The following is a 23893-nucleotide window of genomic DNA, read 5'->3' as shown; positions in this document are numbered from 1 at the left end:
TGTGGCAAATCCATTTTCAATTGTAATTAGACCTTTCCCCAGGGTAAAGAACACAATGTGAAAATTCATGGCTCAAGAGGATGCACGGGTCCAGGTCTTCCTGGTCACAAAAATAGTGTCCAAAATCTTACAATACAAATGAAAGAAAAATGAAGCAAATTATAAATGAATTCATAGAGAGTGCTTGATAATTGCAAGAATATCAGAACTTGGATGTGGTACATCAAAACTTGAGAAGGTCACTGTGCCTGGAGTCCATCTTGGTAATAAATAGTTTTCAGTTCTTATCATGTAATATTATAATAAGCCAAATATGTGTCTTTTTCGTTTACTCTGCAGTATAATTTCTCTAAGGAAGGAATCCCATTTTATTGAATTCTGTATCATAGCATGGAATATAGTGCCTGACACACAGGAAGTAATCAGTAAGTGTTTCTGGAATGAATCTTCTTGGTCCAAGGAGACACAATGATTGATTTGCAACAAGTGTACTCTTCAAGTACATTTGCAGTCATGATTTACAATGAACAAAGAAAAAAGGACTAGAACTAACTGATAGAATTTATTTTAATCCTGTTAATTTATTTCCTTTTGTCATACTCCTAATTTTTTACATATTTCATGCCCTGGATGGATGCTTAATTGATACTAATTATAACATTTATTCAGCTCTGAAATATGTTTTTTTCTTGGCTTTCTTGTCTGAAGTGGGCTGGAGAGACAGCATGGTTTGAGGTTATGAGTGTGGACTTGGAAACCAGACTTCTTGGTATTGAATTCTGGTTCAGCCCTTTACTAGCTGAGTAGCTTAGGGCAAGTTACACCTCTGTGCCTCACTCTCCTCATTTGTTATAAGAATACCTATTTCATAGAGTTGGTATATTAATACCTATGAGGTGCTTAGAGTAGAATCTAGCACAAAGGTGATAACATTTATCTTTCACTTTTGCCTAGCCTGGAGACAGAGCTAAGTGTGCTTGAACTTCAAGTCCTTGAGAGTTCTTAGTTTATAGCATCCAGGCTTCTGTCAGACTCAACCAGATGAAGACTAGGACTCTAGGACTTTTCAGGGACCTTCTCTTCAAACTCCAGAAGCTTCTGCCCCTCCATCCATATAATGGATGATTTTAATACTTAATGCCTCTGAATACCTTTTTGAGTTTGTATCCATCCTTTGGTTCTGGCTCAAAGTTGTAGAAAAAAGATGTAACAGTCCTATTTGGGCTTTGAATCCTATATATTCTTTCTTCTAGGAAAACTCACTTCTACTTGAATCACCTCTTCAGCATTTTCAATCTGTCATCCTTCCTTGAATCTGAAACCCAAGGTTAACTGACTGATCGCTTGTATTGGTCAATGGCAGCTTTGGTTCTGAGGTCACGTAACTTCCAATTCAGATCAAGTCCCAATTAATTATGCTGCCTCCCAATGTTTGACATATCCAACTTTCTATTTCATATTTCCCTTTAATGTGGAAAGTCTTTCTTTGTCAAGTCAGCCTTTTATTCTCTCATAAATCCACTCTTCAGCTTTTTATCAGGGTAATCCTATAACCAAACTCACTTTACACGCTCCTGGTACATAATCCAATGCTTGCTGCTTTTCCCTGCAACCTCTAAATGAAGCCTACTGTGACCACCACCTCTGTAATGTTTTTCAGTTTTTGAAATCCTTTAGCCCTTGATTGCTGTGAATTTTTATCTCAGGAGTCTATTGGGAATCACATGGAAGTGTAATAAGTGTTTATTGAATAAATGAGTAAACAGTGATATGGGCTGACCAGAGAAAAAGGTTTATTCAACAAGCCTTCAGAGATATAAAGACTCTTTTCTTCCATGGAGACCTGAGTCTGTGGAACAGGGACTCCAGCAAAGCAGTTTTCATTGATGTGGTCTTTAAGCATTTCCAGTGTCTGTGATAGTGGAAAGGATAGAAAATTAAGATGGACTTGGGATTCCAGAACAGTGAATATTCCTTCCTTTAGATCTGGGTAGCATGGTTCCTGAGGAAATCCAATTAGTATAATGGGATGAGATCCATTACTTAAAATTATCTAATATGCAATTCTGTGAACTGTCTGAGTTATGACTATCAGGGGCCCTTTCCCAATAAATGTATTTTTCTATAATAAGTTGCACTGTGAACAGTATGATGTCTATGAGAAATATTTAGCTAGAATTTTAAGGAGGAGATTTGAGGGACAAGCCAAAGGGGTTCTGACTCCATCTGGAAGGAGTATGAATTGCTTACCTTTGCTGCAAGGAGCACTGTACTCAGCAACGGCAAACTCATCTGAATAAAAACAAAAATAGTCAGAAGTGAGAGGGAAAGCGAACATCTATGTTACAGGTCAGTGAAAGAATCTTTATTGTGGGAAGAATTGCATCAGAAACCTCAGCAGCATTCATTTGATGTGCTGCTTTCTGTCTTATATTTTCAAATACTTTATGTTATGCTTTCCTTTACCCTAAACTCCTGAAGGGTAAGAGTACAGATGTTATACTTATTTAAATTTCATATTGTCCTACAGTTGATTTTATCTGAAGAAAAGGGAACTAAATATCTTACAGGTGCTTTGTATTAGTAATAATTTGTTCATATCAGACTTGATAGAGACAAAATGAAGTGATAAGACTGATTAGTGTAATGAATTGCCCCAACACATCTCTCAAATCTAAATTTCTGTGATCAGGTATTTAATTTCTGTGTGAACTTTGCTTTCACTCACCTGTCTCATAATAATCATAGACTTTCACTATGGCTGGTTTCAGATCCCTTACTGGGATGTCTTGAAGAACCGTGAAGGACAAGCTCAGGGTCTGATTTGTCACCTATAAAGCAGAAAGGAATTAGATGACTCTCCAGGGAGCTTTCCTCTATCTTTGAGTGAATTTAAGTATTCATCTATTTTGGGGAAAAACTTTTTGTCAACTAACAGGGTACTTAAATTGGGCCAAAAGCTCTCAGAGTAGGTGAAAACTTCCCCCAGTTGTTTCTTAAATAACTAAAACTATTCATATACTCCCATCAATGTGAGTGCATAGCTCTATTCATAGGGGGTGAATGATGCAGGCTTTTTATTGTTTGAATAGCTGTGTTTACTTTTAAGTATCAGAGATTCAGTACAGCTTCACTACTCTATCTTGTAGAAATACTTGTGTCGACTCAAAAAGGAATATAAAAGGTGGATCACTGCAGCCTATGTTTCATAAAATTTGTAAACTATAATATCCGTCAATGTAGGTATGAATAAACTATGCAACAACACACAACTATAAAATCAGATTGGTTTATTGGTGCACTGGTCTTGTTGTTTTATAGTCTAAGTCCTTGCTGAGATTGATAGCATATCCCCCTTTTGTCTTTTTGATGTGCTGTTGATACAATAATTGACTAATCCCAATGGTTACTTCCTTATATGTGTCTTCAAAATAACTTGTGCACATAATGAGCACCTTTTGTGGAGAATTTCTTGCTTATGGGGTCCTAGAAATATTCATATCCCAATATTATAACAAGTCATTTCTTCCCATAGTCCCAGATGAAATATAAATAGAGAAGGAGAGGAGAATATTCACTGGACCTAATGTTAGAATTCTCAAATATTTAGCATGGAGGTGATGTCTCCAAAATGCCTTCATTCACTTCCCAGGTAGCTCATTATCCATATTTTTTTTGGATAGGATGGCAGGGCTCTCACCTTATCCAGGTAAATCAAAACATGGTTGTTGCTGATTTCTGTTCGGCTCACGTGGTCAGATGTTTCAAGCTGAAGAAAATTAAGACATCACAAATGTTAATAAACAGAAGAAAACCCTGGGGAACCAGAGAAGAGAAGAATGTTTATTACCAAATTAAGCCTGAGGGTAAAATTTCTTCAAATGCTTTTTGTAAGCAAAGGCAATAATGTGGCAGAATTAAAAATGAAAGATAATTGGGATGCAGGGTTTAACTTTAATACGACACAGGACCTATGTGTAAATTGATTTATTTGAAGAAAAGGGAACTAAATGTCCCAAACTTGGAAATTACCCATATTTCAAGGTTCAATTCACATTCCATTCCTTCATGAAGGAGGTTTTTGTTTTTTTACTTTTTTTGCTTATTATAACTTGTAGCAATCTCAGTTTCCTCTGTACTTCTGTAATAGTTCTAGTTTATGTCTATCAATCTTTCTCATATTTTTTTCACTAGTTCATGTGTGTATGCTTTATCTTCTGAAGATTCTAAGCTCCATTAAAGCAGTAGCCTGCTGACAATTTTTTCCCAGTAGATGTGGCTCCTAGCAAAGTGCTGTTCATGACAAGAGATAGACCGTTGCTGTGGGTGTCCCTAAAGCAGTGGACAGGAAGGCTGCTGGAGCTGGCAAGGTCACCAGGTCTGCCCAGATAGTTCAGAAGGCTAAATGAATATGATCCCTAATACCTGCCACCCCAGTTTGATCAATGGTGGAAGTCCAGTCTCAAAACCGTCTGAGTTGACCATTGAACTTAGTAGTGAAAGACTGGTTAATGATAACAATGTATCATAAAACTAGAAGAAAAGGAGAATGTTTTATGGATCATTTGTTTTTCTGTGGGCGGCAGTTTTGAGTTATTAGTTTTTAAAATTAGTATTTTTATTAATACCTTAATGGAAACTTGACCAAAAATCCATCACAAAATTTGAGACCCATTTAAACAAAGTTAAATGAGAAAACAAACAAACAAACAAACCCCCATATAAACGTGCTAAATTATATTTCTCCTTTTGGAGACAGTAATGTCTTTGATAGAAGTTAATTTAATAGTATTTTCATATTAATGTTGTCTTAGTCTAGAGATACATAAAATATTAAATAAAATAGGGTCTCCTGGGCTTATAGTAAACCTACCATTTTCACTGTTGGTTTCAAGGGAATGAAGCCAGATACCATTTTCACGTCAGCAATCACCATGTTGGAGGCTGGACGTCTTCCAGTGTAACTAAAGATCCAGGGAAGAAAGGAATTAGGATTTTCTGTGTTATTAAATATTTTTTTTCTATGTCCACAGTAAGCACTCAACAGCTCTGAAAAGTACCAGAAGTCTTCCTAAATTTCCTACCAAGTAGCTCAAAAAACTGGCTGTGCATTAGAATCTTCAGGGGAGCCTGTTAAAGCCACAGAGACCAGGCCTATACTCTAGACCTGATGAATCAGAAATTCATGGGTGTGAACTCTGAGGATCTGCATTTTAAGAAAGCTCTGTAAGTGATGCTTAGCTGGGCATGAGACTTCTAATCTATCCCAGTTATTTGTTACATATACTTTGTCTTTTTTCCTGAATAGTATCCCCAACCAGGTTATAATATTCTTGAGGACAGATACAAATAGCCCTGTAGGTATTTGAATATGGCTGCTTATGTATGTATTTTCCCCCAAATTGATTATTTTATATATAATCTGAGATTTAATTATTACCAGTAGGAATTCTAACTAGAGAGTCACTACTTCCTTCTATTCGCGCTTTTCAAGAAGTCTCCACCTCTGTCCCAGATAAAGCAAGAATAATATAGGATTTCATTACAATAGAATGAAATCAGGATGAATAATTACATTAGAATAAAGTCAGGAATTCAGGTTAGACGTTCTTTATTTATTATTGAGGGGAATTAATAAGCTGTAAATAATGAGACTAGACACTAATAGATCCTGGAGTTGGGGGATATACAATGTAAGCCCCATCACTGAGAAATTCTGTGTCAACACGAGAACACATGGTTTTTCAATAAAGGTAGAACAAACATTCACTGTCATCCTTGCTCTGCTTCATGTGGAGTTCCAGTAAGAAGATTGGTTGTTATACCCAGAACTGCATGATGCAGTCAGAGATCTTACCTGACTCTCAGTGAGATTTGGAAGCTGGTGTGAGCTCTGGGTCCATCACAAGTTTGGGGCAGAGTCTGCACCTCCAAAGCAAATGGAAACTCTTCCTTTCTCGGGAGAATATTGTATTTCAAAGATGTCTGTGGAACAGACAAAAATCTGTGATTTTTCCCTTGCCCAGGATTCCTCCCAACTTCCTCAACTCTTTCTTTGATTTGCCCCATCATTTGCTGTGTTAGGCCTTCTCAGTGACAATGTTACTCTGGACCTTTTGTCCCCACCTGCCCCTGGAATCTCACCTGGAGGTAAACACATCCTTCTCCTGTCGTTGTCATACTGTACTCTCCGGGCACCTCTGGCAATGAAACCTGCTGTAGTAACAGGAGGTTGCTGTTGTCCACTCGGAATTTTGTGGAAAATGTCCCTGAAGATTGGATGGTCACCTGTATAGCCTTCCCAGTCCTGGTGAAAGTGGCTGCTCCATATTTGGACAAAGCATGGAGAGCCACCACAGTGTCCTGGAAGAGACAGGTGAGGGAACCCACTTAGGCATGATAACCCTTTGAAGACCCAAAGGCCCATGTTAGCTGCCACAAAAGGGGCTTTGATTTCCTATTTCCTGTTTCCCTCACTGCTTAAATATTGAGGTTCTCATTTCAAGGTTGATTGTAATCCTTAGATAGGTGACAGAACCATAACCTTCACATATCTGCCTTGTACTATATGCTTTAGAAATTTATTTCTCAGAAAATCAATTATTTTCTCTCTATAAATATATGTGAGGTATGCAATGTGGAGAATATATATGAATGGGAATTATTTATTAGCATTAGCTATTTGCCTAAGATGTCTTTCTTGATAACTGTGGTCATATCTGTCACCACCCAACCAAAGTTTAGTTTGGCTCTCACCCCAAGCTACACTCTGCTCTGCTGCTGAGGTCAGTGCCCTGAGAAAACCCAGGGTCCTTTGCAGCCATGATCAGGGTCATGCTTCAGTTTCTCCAGAGGAAATAAAAAATGAATAATTATAATTATATTCTGGATTTGTTGACATTTTTATTTGGTTCTCTCTTTTTCATCAGAAGTTTGGATCCCCCTCCAGCGGGCAGGTCATATTCTCAATTCTCATCCACATGGAACCTGGCATCCTTCAAATAATAATTTTCTAAGAAACGAATGATAACTTTTAACAAAATTATTTTCTCCATTTATATGGAAAGATAAGAGATTAAATACAGTGGAAAAAGGATGGAATGTCTTTCTGTCACATCTGCTTCTCTTTTAGGGTGCATACACTAACCTCTGAATTCTCTGGAGATGAAACTCCCTGCTCTGTCTATATTGATTAATTTTTTACATATAAGAGTATATAGTTAGGCTCAGGAGGTTGGATGAATAAAGACAGTTTTTTATGCTCCCAGTGAACATATGTTTGTATATTAAGAGGTGGATAGAGGAAGCATGAAATGTGTCAGCCTTAAAATAAGCCAGTCAAAGTGGACCTAGAAATGGAGAGCTTTGCAAGGAGAGGTGATTGGTTTCTGAATAGTGTTTCTGGGAACAACTTGAAAGGACTCTTAGAACTTCCAGAAGAATGGCGGATTTTTAAATTCGTTCTGCTGTGGCCATCGTGTGTAGGCTCCTGGTGCCCCATATTGCTTTAGGGATGTAGAGTTGTTACTGGAAATAGAAGCCTGTGATAAAAATATGGGATGGGGGTGGGGCAGAATTGGCATTTTCTTTTCAGCCCTCTTTTTTTTTTTTTTTTCCGCAGTACGCGGGCCTTTCACTGTTGTGGCCTGTCCCGCTGCGGAGCACAGGCTCCGGACGCGCAGGCTCAGCGGCCATGGCTCACGGGCCCAGCCGCTCCGCGGCATGTGGGATCTTCCCGGACCGGGGCACGAACCCGTGTCCCCTGCATCGGCGGGCGGACTCTCAACCACTGCGCCACCAGGGAAGCCCCCTCAGCCCTCTTTGACTCTCATTTTTTCTTATTTCTCACCATCCTTGAATACTAATAACATTCTTCTCATTTCAAGTTATTCTTATCTTCATTTCTTTTCTTCTTGTACGTGTTTGCATCTTGTTCAAACATTTTTCTACCTGAAGGTAAAGTAAAAGGCTCTTGCTAACCACAGACCTGGGTGGAGGAGAAGCCCCCCTGGGAGTTCTGCTGCCTTGAGATCCACTTCACGATGCGCGTGGCAGGGGTTAGGTCCTCCGAGGTCAGGGCAGGCTGGGCAGTGAGGTAAGCAAGGAGCACATAGGCTGTCATCTCCACTTCAGCGGAGGGAGCCCGGGGTTGGTACAAATGCTCCACTTGTGCCTTGGGTTTCTGAGGTCGTGTCCAGTGGACAGAATTATCTGGAGGTGAGCAAAAGATTTGCAAGTGACCACATGTTCATATTTAACTTCAGGTAAAAGGACAAGGGCCAGTGCTGAAGTGTGGGTTGCGTTCCAGTGATAATCTCTTAAATCTTATCTGGCGACTTCCTGCCTACAGACAGCTGAACGAGGCTTGTTTCATCTGGGCTAAGGAGTCAGAAGCTGTGCCATCTAGGTTTTCAAATGGTTGCGGTGGTTGCATTGGTGGAAGAGAGAAATGGCAGCGCAAGTTCTCTGACTGGTTGTGGTAATTTCCGACATCTGATGTTATCCAGACCCTATCTAGGGCTTGTTCAACTTTCTGTAAAGCCTGTCTTCGGAGGTTTCTTATGAGGATCACAGATCACATGAGATAATGGAGTTTACACTCATTAGATTAAAAAAAAAATAGAGTAGTCCTCAAAATAGCAAAGGCTGACAGGGTGTGAAATAACGGAACGGATTTACACTGCTGTGGGAAGAAAACAGCTCTTTGGAGAGTAATCTGATGATATCCAGCAAAGGGAAAGACGTGTTTAGCCCGCTAATCAGCAGTTACGCTTTCTAAGTACAAGTTAGAGAAACTCACACACCCCCTCAAGGAGATGGGTATATGAGTATTCATTGCAGCATGGTTTGCAATAGAAGTAAATAAGAAACAAGAAAAGATCCACGAGGAGAGACTCTCTAAATAAATTATGGCCTTTTTAATATATTGTAATGTATCATGCAGCAGTGAAAATGAACATACCCATACAGGAGACTCCTATCAGCCTGCCTAATGTTGAACTTAAAAAACAAAAGGCAGACAGACAGACAAGGATCAAGCAGAAATACTCAGAAGGATGATACTTCTTATCTAAAGAGGAAAAATGTAAACATTCTGAATATTATTTAGGGATACATATGCAGTAAAAAGATAAAGAAATCCATGGAGTTTGTAATGACAAATTCAGGATAACAATTACTTTTGCAGGTAGGAATGGTACACAAGGGATTTTTCCAACATTGGTAATAATTTGTTTCTTAAGCTGGAAGGGAAGTATTAAAGGTGTTTGCTTATTATTCTTTATGCCTTTTTGTATATATACAGTACATTGCCTCTTATCTTTGGATGTGTGACTTGAGTGAGAAATCCTTGAGTCCATAATGACATAGACAAAAGAAGAGAGGGGAAAGGCGTCCTGAGAGGTAGTCATGGGGTATTTTTAATATGGAATCCTTGATCCAGAGACTGTGGGGTGGGAGAAAGATTCCGGGTGTGCTCTCACCTTCCTTTACGGCTTCCTCATCAAGTGACTTGAGTACTTCTCTTCTCTTTTCCTGGTTACCTGCCAGGGCAAAGGCATAGGCCAACAGTGCCTTGGTGTAGACGTGGCTGCCTCGGGATCCTTCCTTGGCTGACTTCCAGGCTGACTCCAGGCAGAACAGGGCATTGCGGACGACAGGGTGCTGGGAAGGCAGAGTGATAAGGGAGTGAGCTGTGTGAATAGGGGGGCTAGCGCTCCCGGGTAAACACAGACCACAGCACAGAGGTCAGGAAGTTGTTGGAAAGCTTTTGTCTTTCTAGCCTCATTCTTACGGATAGAGAGAATAGTATTTTTTTAAAATCTGTGAGTCTCACATTCATAAGGCAGGAATATAGGCCATATCTTTAGAATTCATTCTGCATGTGTGGTGATGGTGGTACTGGGGTTGCTAGGGGAAAAATAGACTAGGGTCATCACTGGGGAAGTGTAAATCTTTCTTAATGGACTGACTAAGTTCTCTGTTGATCTGGGAAGCATTGACATTGCATAGAAGGAATGCTGACAACTGGTTTTAAGTAGGGTGTTGTTTCAGACATCAGGTCAGCAGTTTCATTGCATCTAGAACGAGGTTTCAGCAAGGGCACCTACAGTGACAGGGAGAGGAATCTCCAGAAGGGCAATGGTGATATAGGCAGAGAGGGTCACTTCATCGTCCACTCCACCCTGTAAATATGAGAGAGAGACAGATTTGAATAATTTGAGGGACATTTATAGCGATACAAGCTTACCTCGGGAAACCAGAAAAATCTAAAATAAACAACCTAACCTTATGCCTAAAGCATAAGGTTTAGGAAGGAAAGAAATCATAAAGATCAGAGAAGAAATAAATAAAATAGAAACTTAAAAAAAATAGAAAAGATCAGTGAAACTAAAAGCTGGTTCTTTGAAAAGATAAACAAAATTGATAAACCTTTAGCCAGACTCATCAAGAAAAAAAAGGGAGAGGGCTCAAATCAGTAAAATCAGAAATGAAAAAAGAAGTTACAACTGACACCACAGAAATACAAAGGGTCATAAGAGACTACTACCAGCAACTATAGGCCAATAAAATGGACAATCTAGAAATGGACAAATTCTTAGAAAGGTATAATCTCCCAAGACTGAACCAGGAAGAAATAGAAAATATGAACAGATCAATTACCAGTACTGAAAATGAATCAGTAATTTAAAAACTCCCAATAACTTTTGAGAATGCTCTTAATCAGCTCCTTGTATTCTGCTGTCATGGAATTTGTCCTTACCCATATACATCACCATGAAGCAAAGTATCACAATCACTCTAAGTTCCATCCCCTCTTTCTTGGTGCTATCCAGGTTTTATTTTCTTCTGATACCTTCCTTAAGGAATTCTTATGTTATCACTTCCTCTCCTCATCCTTGAGGACAGTGTAATGGACAAATCAACACTAGCTCCGAGAACACTTCACCTTAATGGCATTGTTGAGCAGTGACCCAGAACTCCTGAAACAGCCACTGTCCCTCTGCTTTTGGGCAAGCCAGGTGAGAGCTTCGGTAATATGTGCTTCATCAATGAAGATATAGGTTCGAGCCTGGGCAAAACTCTTCAGTACAAAGGCTGTGAGCCTGAAGGGGAGGAAGTGATGATCACATTTACATTGTTACAGTGGTTTTATAACCACATCACAGCAACAGGCTTCATAGGACACTTCTCACAGTGACGTGAATCATCTAACAGGAATTCTTTACTTAGAGCTCCCATTGCCTTTACTTGATGACTCTGCTAGCTCTCGTACAGCTGACCCTTGAACGACATGGTTTGAACTGCATGGGTTCACTTACACATGGATTTCTTTTTTACTAAATATGTACTACAATACTACATGATCCCCAGTTGGTTGAATCCGTGGATGCACAACTGGGGATACCGAGGGCCGACTGTAAAATGATATGTGAATTTACTACTGCTGAAGGTCAGCGCCCCTAACCCCCATGTGTTTCAAGGGTCAACTGTACTAATGTTACTTCTTTTTTTATTTTATTTGAGTAAGGCTTTAAATCTTTTCTTTAGCGATTTTCTTCTGTAGATGTGGCAGAATCTTCTCATACACAGCTCTTACATGCAGTAACTTCGGACATTGCTTTGCCTTAGGGATTTTAAAATGGTGTTTCATATCGCTGGCTCCACCTCATTTCTTTCCTCCTATTATTGAATTTATTAGTGATTAAGATGAATATGATCTAAAAACATAAACTGAAGTGAACATGGTTTATCTAGAAGTTATATGATATGTTTGCTGGCTATCTCATTAAAAAAATCATGGTTATGGGGGCTATTTTAGAAAAAAAATAATAGTTATTTCAGAAAGAATACCTTGGTGTATTATGAACAGGATGAATTCTGGGGACAAATCTAACATACGTGTATTCGAATCTCAGCTTTTTTGCTTGTTACCTTGCTAGTTTTGGTATATTTATCTAGTATAACCAAACTATAGGCTTAATAATACATATCTGATAGGGTTCCTGGGAATATAATTTTGATAATATATGTAAAAGACCTGACACAAAAATAGGAGCTCAAAAAACTGTCTTTCCCTTACCAGGTGTTACCCTCATTGTTGCCATGCTGCTCCCCAAAGGTGCTGTAAGAGCCATCATAGTGCCTGTAGAGCAGCTGTCTCTGGTAACCTGGAATGGAAGGTTAATGAAGCAACATGACGGGTTGTACACTCTGTAGCCAGAGAAATAAACAAAATGCCTTGGCATCTTGTGATAGTTCCTAAATTTTGCTGCAATATGTTAGATGGTTCTGAGTCCTAAACATTTTATTGGAGGCTGGACACTGGATAGGTACCATGAAGTCAACTGTCATAGTATTCTTATTATTGTAACTATCATAGTACGATAAATTTACATATCATATTGATAAGTAACTCAAGCCTATTGGGGATTCCAACCTATTGTTAAAATTGCACTGTGAAATTTTCACTCTCTTATTCAGTGACTCACCAATGTTGAGGTAGCGAATGGCCTTGGACTTGATCTCTGCAGTCAGCTGCTGTATTTTATTTAGATAATCCAGAACGTAGATGTTAGGAGCAAAGAGGACCATATTTTGTTCTCCACAGCCATAGGGCATTTGGAGGAGATTTTGTGTATTTTGCATGGCAGAGCCTAATATGTCTCCTAGGAAATGGGAGAGATGGGGAGTCATAAAGCTTATAGATTATAATCTATCAGAATCATTAAGAAGAAATGAATAATTAGCTGAGGTAAAGAAATGAGGAATTTTAGGAAGGGTGTCTTCAAGCAACAGAAGTATGATTGGAAGCAATAAATAAGTCCAAAGAAGAAAGAAGTTAAAAGTATAGCTGTTGGGCTTCCCTGGTGGCGCAGTGCTTGAGAGTCCGCCTGCCGATGCAGGAGACGCGGGTTCGTGCCCCGTTTCGGGAAGATCCCACATGCCGCGGAGCGGCTGGGCCCGTGAGCCATGGCCACTGAGCCTGCGCGTCCGGAGCCTGTGCTCCGCAAATGGGAGAGGCCACAACAGTGAGAGGCCCGCATAACGCAAGGAAAAAAAAAAAAAAAAGTATAGCTGTTATTTTGAGAAAGTATTTATGGAAAAAATATAGTAGACATTGTCTAATATAGTACAGTAGTCCCCTAGGGCTGGAGACTCACCCAAAACTGAGAAGGAGGCTCGGGCAGACTCTTCTACCACATTTGGTGGCAGCTTCAGAGATAATTTTTCAGACACCTCGGCACCTAGAGAAAGAAACAAATCAGCCACAATGAAGATGATTTCTGCTGTATATCTTCCTGAAGAGTTCCAAGACCCAGAAGCCAGAACTATGCCTTGTACCTAAACTTCTTCTGAAAAGTTGTCCCTCTTTTAATATTCCAGTCTTAAAAAATACCTTCAACATATATGAATGGGATTCTGAGAGTTCTAGAACTTTTCCTTCCCCAACCTCCTTGTATGTGGAGTTGCATTCCAAAAGAAGGCTACAAACTGACAAGTACCTGTGATGTTGTGATTGTGTTGTAATCATCCTATGGCTAACACAAGATTGTTATCACAAGGTGATATATTTCATGTCCATCCCCAGCCTCCTTACACAACAGTTGTATGCAAAAAACCTGCTATGTATATATAAGCAAAGGAAAAATATTCAAAAAGTTCCTGAATTCTACCATAATGCTCAGTCTTTACTTCCATCAAATTTCACCAGATAGGAAGACAGTATTTTTAATGGAAGCGCTAGACATGGGGCTAGGGGTGAAGATGAACAGTATTTGACTCAGTGAAAATAAATTAATTGCTGCTGATAAGCATACATTTGCTGGCATTTTAATATTAGTGAATTACATGAAGATGAAAAAAGAAAAATGTAGTATTTATCATTATACTGCATCCTGTCCTCATAAGATTAATAATAAAACTTTTGTCAAAGGGTACAAACTATCAGTTATGCAAGATAAATAAATTCAAGAAGTCTACTGTAAAGCATAGTGCCTACAGTTAACAATACTGTATTGTAAACCTAAACATTTGCTAATAGGATAGATCTTATATTATAAAAATATAATAATAAGAGAGTGGGAGGAAACTTTTGGAAGTGATGGATAGGCTTATGGTATAGATCGTGGTGACAGTTTCACAGGTGTATACTTATCTCCAAACTCATTAAGTTGTATGCATTAATTATGTATGTATTATCAATTATATTAATTACTGATAGTTATGTAATTAAATTTAATCATGTAGTTAAATACATAATGTAATTATGTGTTAAATACATACATAATTATGTTAATTATGTATGTATTATTTGTATGTCAGAAACTTCTCTTCAAAAAGTTTTGTAAGAAAACATGACATATATGGATTTGGTAGTAAGGACTAAATTCACTTAAATGTAGAAATAAGGCTAAATAATAAGGCAATTATGTTTTTAGAATACATTTTATATATTTTAAGTATTGACATGACAAAAAAGATAATAAACAGAAATTAGTAGGTACAGAAAGGTAAGGAACACATGATGTTGATTAGACATTGGTTTGCGATGAGAACACATTGTGTTGATAAATTTCTTAGTGTACTGAATTTCTATAAATGTTTTTGTTTAGGAAATTCTCCACAAAGATAAAGATGTATTTTTTACTGTAAGCTTTTTTAGTCCCTTCCCAATGACTGATAGGATACTAGGTATAGGATTGGTACCAAACAAATATTGACATGACAAATGGTAAAGGCTATGGCAACCTTTTCTTCTGGAAATAGCATAGTCTCATTATCCAGCGCGGTTAGCTATGCAAAAGTCAGTGTTGAAGGGGCTTGAATTCAGCTACCCATGTGTGGTATTACTAAATATCCAAGGAAATATCCTCTTTGGCAGTATTCATTTTGAATCTACCCACTTTCTACCTATAACCACATCATACACTGGTCAGAAGGACAATTTGATGTTTGCACAGGTGCTTAAGAAATAAAGACTCAGAATTCCTGGGATATGGATATTCAGCTGATCAAATTACTTGGCATCTCTAAAAACCAGTTTCCTCAGTTACAAAATGGGTTGATGGTTCTTCGGGTCTTGCTTACCTCATAGGGAAAGTGTAGGAATGGTATATATAAAATACTTTGAACTTCAAATATTATATTCTAGTCAATGTTGTTTTCATTATGATGACTGAGTCTTACCTGATGGACAAAGCAGGGAGTTGAATGTTGCTTCCTTCTCTAGTCCTTCAGGCTTTAGGTGGAACGAAAGAAAAGTTAGAAGTGAGAATGGATTGACTTTCAGGACATGTGTGTTAATAGGGGAACTACAGGTTTCTTGATGGAGAGAAGGATTGGAACTGATTTTCAAATGTATTATAAAAGCAAATTCTATAAGTGTAAGTAATGTGAAGGAGACAGGTTGATAGATGAGAAAGGGAGGAGAAAATTACAAAGTAAAATCAAGAGAGAGAGACAGAGAGACACACAGAGAGAGAATCATATTGTGAAATATCCCATGACTATATATATATATATATATATATATATATGTATATATATATATATACACACACATATATATATACATATATATATATATACATATATATATATATACATATATATATATATACATATATATATATATACATATATATATATATACATAATATGTATATATATATATATATACACACACATATATATATACATATATATATATATACATATATATATATATACATATATATATATATACATATATTTCTTTTTTCATATATCTATTTTTTAGCCCTTCTTACCTAAAAGTTGGAACCCCAGCTGGATACACCACTGTTTTTCTTGACTCACTGTGACTTATCACATGGGCAGGCTTACTTACTTCCACCAACAGGGGCTTGATGACTGTGTCTTTCCTTCCATGTTCAGGGACCACAGCCACCTCGGTCCCACACAGCTCTTGAGACTCCAGTGCCTCTGCACTCACTGTGAAATTCACATTCCCTGGAAAAAGGGGCCAGTAGAGATGAGCACCATCTCTCTTTTCCTCCATGCCTCCAAACCCCAAGATTTATAAATGTTTAATGCTTTGTGACCTTATTTTTTTGTTTTATAAAAACATAGCAGAAATGGAAGCAGCATAGACTAGAGGCTAATGATACTGGGAATCCATGGTGGAGCTGGAGGTGAGGGAAGGGGGTATATCCTTCTAGACATCCTAGAATGAAAGACAAAGAAAAAACTTCTACCATTTGGTGGGGGGTGGGGGCGTCTTTGCCTGGATATGAGGATCCCATAGACAGACACACACAGTCGTTGAGTAGAGAACTGCCTCTAGGAGGCTGTCTCTCACCTAATGACTTTGGGGTTACTGCCCAGGACACGGTTTGCCGGCCGTTCCCACAGATGCATTGAGTCTCTTGTTCCTTCTCTCCTGGGACAGCTAGGAATGCAGGAGAGGCTTCTAGGTGCACACTGACCTGAAACCACGCATGAGACAAAGAGACAAATAGACCAGAGGGAAAGGGGGCCAAAGGAAGAATGGCTTGAAATAAAGCACATTGAGGGATTGGGTAGATTTCAGGTTGCCTAATATTGAAGACAATATAAATGAAGACTGAGCATCTTATAAGTGGATCTGACATCTAAACATTAGTATTTGGGGATAATCTGCTCTTTCACGTGGTAGGAGCAGAGGAGAGGAAAAGTCATGATGGTGTATGTTTGTTGCCTGTGGAAGCTCTACTCCTTTGGCTTAGGATCTTGACCATACCCTCAGCTCTCCCAGCAGAGTATACAAGATTTATAAACAGTTATGGTAAGATGCACATAAATAACTTTAAAAGTTAAGTTTAATACAGTTAATCATATAAGAAAAGTTAAATATATGGGAATGTAGAGGTTGAAACCTTGGAGAGTATAAGACATGAGAATCAGCATATACTGGTTTTTGTTGTTCATGCCAGAAATCTTCATGTTACACAAACTTCCTAACTTTAAAGGGTTATGATAAGGGTCAGAACCTTGTTTTAAGTTGTCATTTGGTATTTGGAGATATCAGCAACCATAGTCACATAACATATGAGTATCTCTGACAGTATTATCTCCTGGTGAGCCCATCTTATACACAGGAGTTTGTCAGTATTCCCAGGAATGCAGTTTTTAATTTACTTGACTGTTACCTTGTGTTCAAGTTAATAAAGAGAAGTCCTTACCTGGATGCATTTGGGAAGGTAGTTTAACACAGTGGCCTTGAGTGTGAAGGCTTCTCCGCGGATCACAGAGTAGGGCATCGTGAGATCCACAAAGAAGGGCTGGAAGGCTCGGAGAGAGGCAGTCGGAGAGAGACCAAGTCCAGTGTCACTGGACAAGCACAGGGCCCCTGCCTTCCACTCAGTGATGGTATCGGGGACTATTACTCCTACTTCAGCCACACCTGAGGAGCTGGGGAGGTGGCAATGTGCAGAACAAAAAGTAAGCAGTTAAATACAGGCATGCCTCATTTTCTTGCACTTTGCTTTATTGTGCTTTATAGATACTGTGTTTTCTTTTTTAAATAAATTAAAGGTTTGTGGCAACACTGCGTCAGGCAAGCCTATTGGTGTCATTTTTCTAACAGCATTTGCTCGCCTTATCTCTCTGTGTCACATTTTGGTAATTCTCTCAATATTTCAGACTTTTAAATTATTATTATATTTGTTACGATGATCTGTGATCAGCAATCTTTGATGTTACTGTTGTAATTGTTTTGGGGTGCCATGAACTGCACCCATATAAGATGGCAAACTTAATAGATAAATGTTGTGTGTGTTCTGACTGCTCCACTGACCAGCCATTCCCCTGTCCCTCTTCCTCTTCTTGAGCTTCCCTAGTCCCTGAGACACAACAATATTGAAATCAGGCCAGTTAACAACCCTATGATGGCCTCTAAGCATTCAAGTGAAAGGAAGAATTGCACACTTCTCACTTTAAATCAAAAGCTAGAAATTATTAAGGTTTGTGGTAAAGGCATGTTGAAAGCTGAGATAGGCTGGAAGCTAGGCCTCTTGCACCAAACAGTTAGCCAAGTTATGAATGCAAAGGAAAGTTCTTGAAGGAAATTAAAAGTGATACTTGAGTAAACACTTGAATGATAAGATAGCATAACAGCCTCATTGGCGATATGGAGAAAATACGAATGGTCTGGATAGAAGATCAAACCAGCCACAATATCCCCTGAAGCCAAAGCCTAATCCAGAGCAAGGCCATAACTCTCTTCAATTCTGTGCAGGGTGAGAGAGGCGAGGAAGCTGCAGAAGAAGAGTTTGAAGCCAGCAGAGAATGGTTCATAAGGCTTAAGGAAAGAAGCCGTCTCTGTAACATAAAAGCTCAAGGTGAAGTATTAAGTGCTGAGGTAGAGGCTGCAGCAAGTTACCCAGAAGATAATTAGTGAAGGTGACTACACTAAATAACGTGTTAAGTGTAGATGAAACAGCCTTATATTGGAAGATGCCATCTCGGACTTTCATAGCTGGAGAGGAGGAGTTAATGTCTGACTTCAAAGCTTCAAAGGACAGGCAGACTATCTAGTTAGGGGCTAATGCAGCTGGTGACTTGAAGTTGAAGCCAGTGCTCATTTATCATTCCGAAAATCTTGGGGCCCTTCAGAATTATGCTAAATCTATTCTGCCTGTGCTCTGTAAATGGAACAACAAAGCCTGTATGACAGCACATCTGTTTACAACATGGTTTACTGAATATTGTAAGCCCATTGTTGGGAACTACTGCTTAGGAAAAAAGATTCCTTTCAAAATACTGCTGCTCATTGACAATGCACCTGGTTTCCCAAGAGCTCTGATGGAGATGCACAATGAAATTGATGTTGTCTTCATGCCTGCTAACACAATAGCCATTCTGAAGCCCATGGATCAAGAAGTAATCTTGACTTTCAAGTCTTATTCTTTAAGAAATACATTTTGTAAGGCTATAGCTGCCGTATATGGTCATTCCTCTGATGGATCTGGGCAAAGTCAATTGAAAACCTTCTGGAAAGGATTCACCATTCTAGATGCCATTAAGAACATTCTTGATTCATAGGAAGAGGTCAGAATATTAACATTAACAGGAGTTTGAAAGAAGTAGATTCTGACCTTCATGGATGACTTTGAGGGGTTAAGACTTCAGTGGAGGAAGTAACCGCAGATGTGGTGGAAACAGCAAGAGAACCAGAATTAGAAATGGAGCCTGAAGATGTGCAGTCTCCTGTTAAAACTTGAATGGATAAGGAGTTGCTTCTTATGGATGAGCAAAGAAAGTGGTTTCTTGAGATGGAAGCTACTCCTGTGGAAGATGGTGTGAAGGTTGTTGAAATGACAACAAAGGATTTAGAATATTACAAAAACTTAGTTGCCAAAGCAGTGGCAGAGTTTGAGAGGATTGCCTCCAATTCTGAAAGAAGTTCTACTGTGGGTAAAATGCTATCAAACACCATTGCATGTTACAGAGAAATTGTTTGTGAAAGGAAGAGTCAATTGACATGGCACACTTCACTGCTGTCTTGTTTTAAGGAACAGCCCCATCCCAACCTTCAGCAGCCACCATCCTGATCAGTGAGCAGCCATCAACATCAAGTCAAGACCTTCCACCAGCAAAAAATTATGACTTGCTGAAGGCTTAGATGAAGGTTAGCATTTTATAAGCAATAAAGTATTTTTGATTAAAGTATGTACATTTTTAAAGACATAATGCTATTATACACTTAATAGACTACAGTATAGTGTAAACATAACTTTTATATGCCCTGGGAAACCAAAAAATTCATGTGACTCACTTTATTGTGATATTCGCTTTATTGGAGTGTCTGGAACGGAACCTGTAATATTTCTGAGGTATACCTGTAAATCCCTTCTAGGAAGAGTACCCCTATATAAATGATTCTATTGTCATGACTTGAATGCACTTAGTAGAAATACCAATAATGGAGAGTATAATCAAGGCTTGAAATGGGAATGTATAAGTCCCTTTTTCCAAATCTGTTTTCAATTCTAGTCTATATCAGTCTCTCCTTAGACATGTAGTTGTAGTATCATCTGTTATAGACAATATAGTGATAAATATGTAGTTTTAGATTGTTATTAAATTTTTTTCTCTAAAATACTGTTCCACTGAGGGAAGGGTTATAATTTTAAATTCTACTACTACTGTGTAGAGCTGGCTTGATTGACCCTGTGCTTAACTCAGGACTGCCAAGCAATGAAGGATCTCTTATAGGTGTTAATCTGTGCAGTGCTTGGTTATATTTAGTCCTTATGCTCATTTTCTGGAAATCTTAGAATGACATTTGTGCAAAATTTCTGATACAATTAGATTAGTGAGACTTCATAACAGAAGTATTATACTGAACCTCTCCTGAACACAGCAATGTGTCCAAAAGATATACTTGGATATTGAAAAACTAGCTAAAAATTGAAAATTGTGAGGAATCTATATTGTTGCATCTTATATATGAAAGAAGTTACTTACTCTACTGCCACCAAATCCCAGATCCATGTCTCAGGGAAGTACTTTCTCACAGTCTCTGTGGGAGGCTCTGAAATATGTATTATATGCATAAGTTCATGACTTCTTCCCATTTCAGCTACGACTGCAGAGGAGACAGAAACAATAAGTATAAAGATAAGGCTTATGAGAGATTGTAGTAAGTGCTGCAAAAGAAATAGGGTGATGAAATAGATAGGAACCAGGAGAGGACACTTGGGTATTAAGGGAAAGCTTCTTGGAGGAGGTGGTATTTTTAGATGAGTTCTGAAGCATTACAGTAAGCTAGGAGTGAGCTGGGGGAAGAGAATCACAATCAGAGAACAGTGAGACCTAGAGGCAGAACGAGTCTTGGATTGCCTGTGAAAGAAACCTAGAGGCAGAAGGGAGGCTCTGCAGCTTCTGCACCTCTGCGAGACCAAGGAAAAATCGTACCCAGACATTTTGACAGTGGCTTTGAGAAACCGTTTGTAGGAGTGAGAGAATCAAGAATTTTAAAAGCTCCTTATTCCCTAATGTGACCCTTTATTCCCAAATGTGTCAGAAGATAAGAGACAAGATTGTCACTGGGACAAATCTTGTCCATCTATACACTTGTTCATACATAAATTTACTACAAATCTTATTGATAAAGGATTAAAGGATATAATTTATAAATACTAATAAAAATATACAATTATCTTTATTTAAATTCTGTATAACCATTTGATTCTCACTGAATGTTTACCTTGATTTTTGACAAACTCTTTTGTTTGTACTCAACCTATATTCAACCATGATTTGACAGTATCAGACCATAAATAAATAAATGATTGATTACTATATGATTCATCAAAGAAGTAGCCCATATCATTGACAAATGAGTGTGATTTCAATATGGATATTAGCTGATGTTTTGGGGAAGTTAAAGAGCTTCTTTTCTTGACTGGTGAGAATATAGTCCCAATTTGTGAACATTTCTGTTTCTGTTTACATTATCCTATGCCTGGAAACTTTCCCTTCCCTTTTAAAACTCACACATCTCCATTTACTAGAAGCAAATTCTATATGAATGACTTCTTGATTCCTCAATCAGAATCAATCCTTTCTTTTATTCTTCATATCTGCACCTGTCTTATAACGCTTTTTACAGCCTGCCTTGTGTTCTTTCCAGCTGCATACGTGAGAGCTGGACACAAACAGAATTTTTTGATTTGTATCACTATGTGACCTTGAGCAAGAACCTTAATATACCTAAATCACAAATTCTTTTTTTTTTAAATTGAAGTACAGTTGATTTACAATGTTGTGTTAATCTCTGCTGTGCAGCAAAGTGACTCAGTTGTACACATACAGACATTCTTTTTTATACTCTTTTCCATTATGGTTTATCTCAGGAGATTGGATATAGTTTCCTGTGCCCTACAGTAGGACCTTGTTGTTTATCCATTCTAAATGTAATAGTGTGCATCTACCAACCCCAAACTCCCAGTCCATCCCTCCCCCACTCTTCCCTCCCCCCTGGCAACCACAAGTCTGTTCTCTATGTCTGAAATCACAAGTCCTTTTTAAATTAATTTCACCACATTTTATCTTTTTTAAAGAATTGTTTTATTTGGTTCAATATAATAGGCAATTAATTTTTCTTAATTTCTTACCTGGAGAAGATAACAGTCTTTGGGATGACTGTATTTTATATTGTTGAGGCTGTGGACATATTTTGGGTTTATGAATTTTTGAGTTGGTGAATACCTTTAAGCCCATATCCTGTAAAGGAAATCATCACCTAATCAGTACACAAATATCATAAAATATGTATATACACATACTTCTTTTCATTGAATTTAACAAACAGTCCAACTAGCTTAATATTAATCTTTTTTGTGTTTTTGGATTTGGAAGTTGTTTCTTTCAAACAGTGTCCCTGTCTCTTGTCACCCCAGCATTACCTATAACTGTTACTCTAACACCCGCTCTAACACCCGTCTTTACTGTGCACTGAGGAAGCTCAGTCAGAATCCAACTTTTGAGCCTCACCACTAGCATCCTTAAACATGGGAAGCTAGCGCCATAAGCCCTGGTGCTGAGTATGTGTGGTTTAAGCACATTTCAGAGTAGCTGAGGTCATTCTGTCCTGCAAAGACTTTTTTCTTTGGAATACAGAGGCTTGCATTGTTTCACTTGATGTGTAAATATTACAGTTTTTCAGCTGTCTAATGATTCTAATCAGGTAGAACCATACGAAATTACTGACATTTGACCATTTTTAAAAAACTTTAATTGGAGTATGGTTGCTTTACAATGTTGTGTTAGCCTCCACTGCACAACAAAATGAATCAGCCATACACATACAGATATGCCCTCCCTAATATTAAACTTTTAATGTTCACATGAGTAGAAAGGAAATTGATCTTATAGAGATAATTTCATTCTGTTTTTAAACCTTTTTCAACAGTAATTATTTTATATGTGTAATATTTATAAATGAATGAAATGAATGAAGAAAAAAAAACTTGCTTAATAATCCCAAAAGTTCCAGTCCTGGCTCTGTTGTTATTAGTAGATCTGCTACTATTAGTGACCTTGGAGAAGTCACTTGACCTCTCTATGTCCCATTACCCTCAACTATAATATGGAAGCATTAAAATAAATTTTTTTTTCCATATATGATATTTTGTGAACCTTAAGAACTGACCATCAGCAATATAATGGACTCACCTTTAGGAAGCTATACATATCTTTTTCATTTGTATTTGATACTGGGGAGTACATGATCCCATTGATATAGACATTACTGTGACTGATGCAGTCTTCATTGTCTTCCTTCTGTTGATTTAAACGGTCAGGGAAACCGCTGAGGTCCTTTACTGGTAGCAGGTTATAAACCTGTACAAATGCAAAGGGCAAAAGGACAAACTTACTTGTGGCTTATTTTTCTTAAGTGCAGGGAGAAAAGAAAAGAATAATCACTACCAGACTTTCTTTGAGTGGCTCCATTGCCTAGATAATTTACAGAGAAGATGATTTTGAAAACGTTTAATAATTTTAGGGAAAAAAACAATTAAAACATTCCTATCTAAGTACTCAGGATCATAATCTTTCGTTACGCAATTCAGAGGCAAACCCTAGACTCTGCTGGAATGAAATAAAACTTAGTTAAGAGAAATTGAGGTTTGCTATTTTTGAGACATTGTGCAACGCTTCAGGATGACAGAATTAGGTAATAGTTTTGTCTCTATCTGGTGGTTAGCAACTGACTCAGTGTTTAACAAAGTAAATGGACAACATGTTCTAAACAGGCACATGGATAAGCATGTATCCTCTGTATAGGTCAGGACAGTATTTTCTTCGTATTACTCATGGCAACTAAATGCTCCATATCTTTATAAAATACATAAAACTTTAACTG

At 38.1% G+C, this 23893-nt stretch overlaps 1 protein-coding gene across 1 annotated transcript in view; it reads right to left on the bottom strand.

Annotated features, from left to right (window-relative positions):
• Nucleotides 1-1777: 1777 nt before the first annotated feature.
• The window catches only part of LOC103077690 (alpha-2-macroglobulin-like), a 41043-nt gene continuing 18927 nt past the window's right edge, over nucleotides 1778-23893 (bottom strand). Inside the window, exons 16-36 of the mRNA XM_007469355.1 lie at nucleotides 23203-23370; nucleotides 22143-22251; nucleotides 20491-20611; nucleotides 17205-17433; nucleotides 16343-16469; nucleotides 15872-15993; nucleotides 15190-15241; nucleotides 13164-13247; nucleotides 12492-12668; nucleotides 12083-12170; nucleotides 10949-11105; nucleotides 10110-10184; nucleotides 9483-9663; nucleotides 7988-8211; nucleotides 6145-6363; nucleotides 5858-5985; nucleotides 4874-4964; nucleotides 3701-3769; nucleotides 2729-2831; nucleotides 2251-2292; nucleotides 1778-1912 (exon numbers count right to left, since the gene is read on the bottom strand). Of these exons, the coding sequence (XP_007469417.1) occupies nucleotides 1896-1912; nucleotides 2251-2292; nucleotides 2729-2831; nucleotides 3701-3769; nucleotides 4874-4964; nucleotides 5858-5985; nucleotides 6145-6363; nucleotides 7988-8211; nucleotides 9483-9663; nucleotides 10110-10184; nucleotides 10949-11105; nucleotides 12083-12170; nucleotides 12492-12668; nucleotides 13164-13247; nucleotides 15190-15241; nucleotides 15872-15993; nucleotides 16343-16469; nucleotides 17205-17433; nucleotides 20491-20611; nucleotides 22143-22251; nucleotides 23203-23370 (2583 nt within the window). The 3' untranslated portion in view covers nucleotides 1778-1895. The remainder of the gene's footprint in view (nucleotides 1913-2250; nucleotides 2293-2728; nucleotides 2832-3700; nucleotides 3770-4873; nucleotides 4965-5857; nucleotides 5986-6144; nucleotides 6364-7987; nucleotides 8212-9482; nucleotides 9664-10109; nucleotides 10185-10948; nucleotides 11106-12082; nucleotides 12171-12491; nucleotides 12669-13163; nucleotides 13248-15189; nucleotides 15242-15871; nucleotides 15994-16342; nucleotides 16470-17204; nucleotides 17434-20490; nucleotides 20612-22142; nucleotides 22252-23202; nucleotides 23371-23893) is intronic.

Source organism: Lipotes vexillifer, unplaced genomic scaffold (assembly GCF_000442215.2).
Source record: "Lipotes vexillifer unplaced genomic scaffold, Lipotes_vexillifer_v1.1 scaffold395, whole genome shotgun sequence".
In the NCBI taxonomy this organism is placed as follows: Eukaryota; Metazoa; Chordata; class Mammalia; order Artiodactyla; family Lipotidae; genus Lipotes; species Lipotes vexillifer.
The sequence above is the reverse complement of the archived record's forward strand: the minus strand, read 5'-3'. Positions and strand labels throughout refer to the sequence as shown.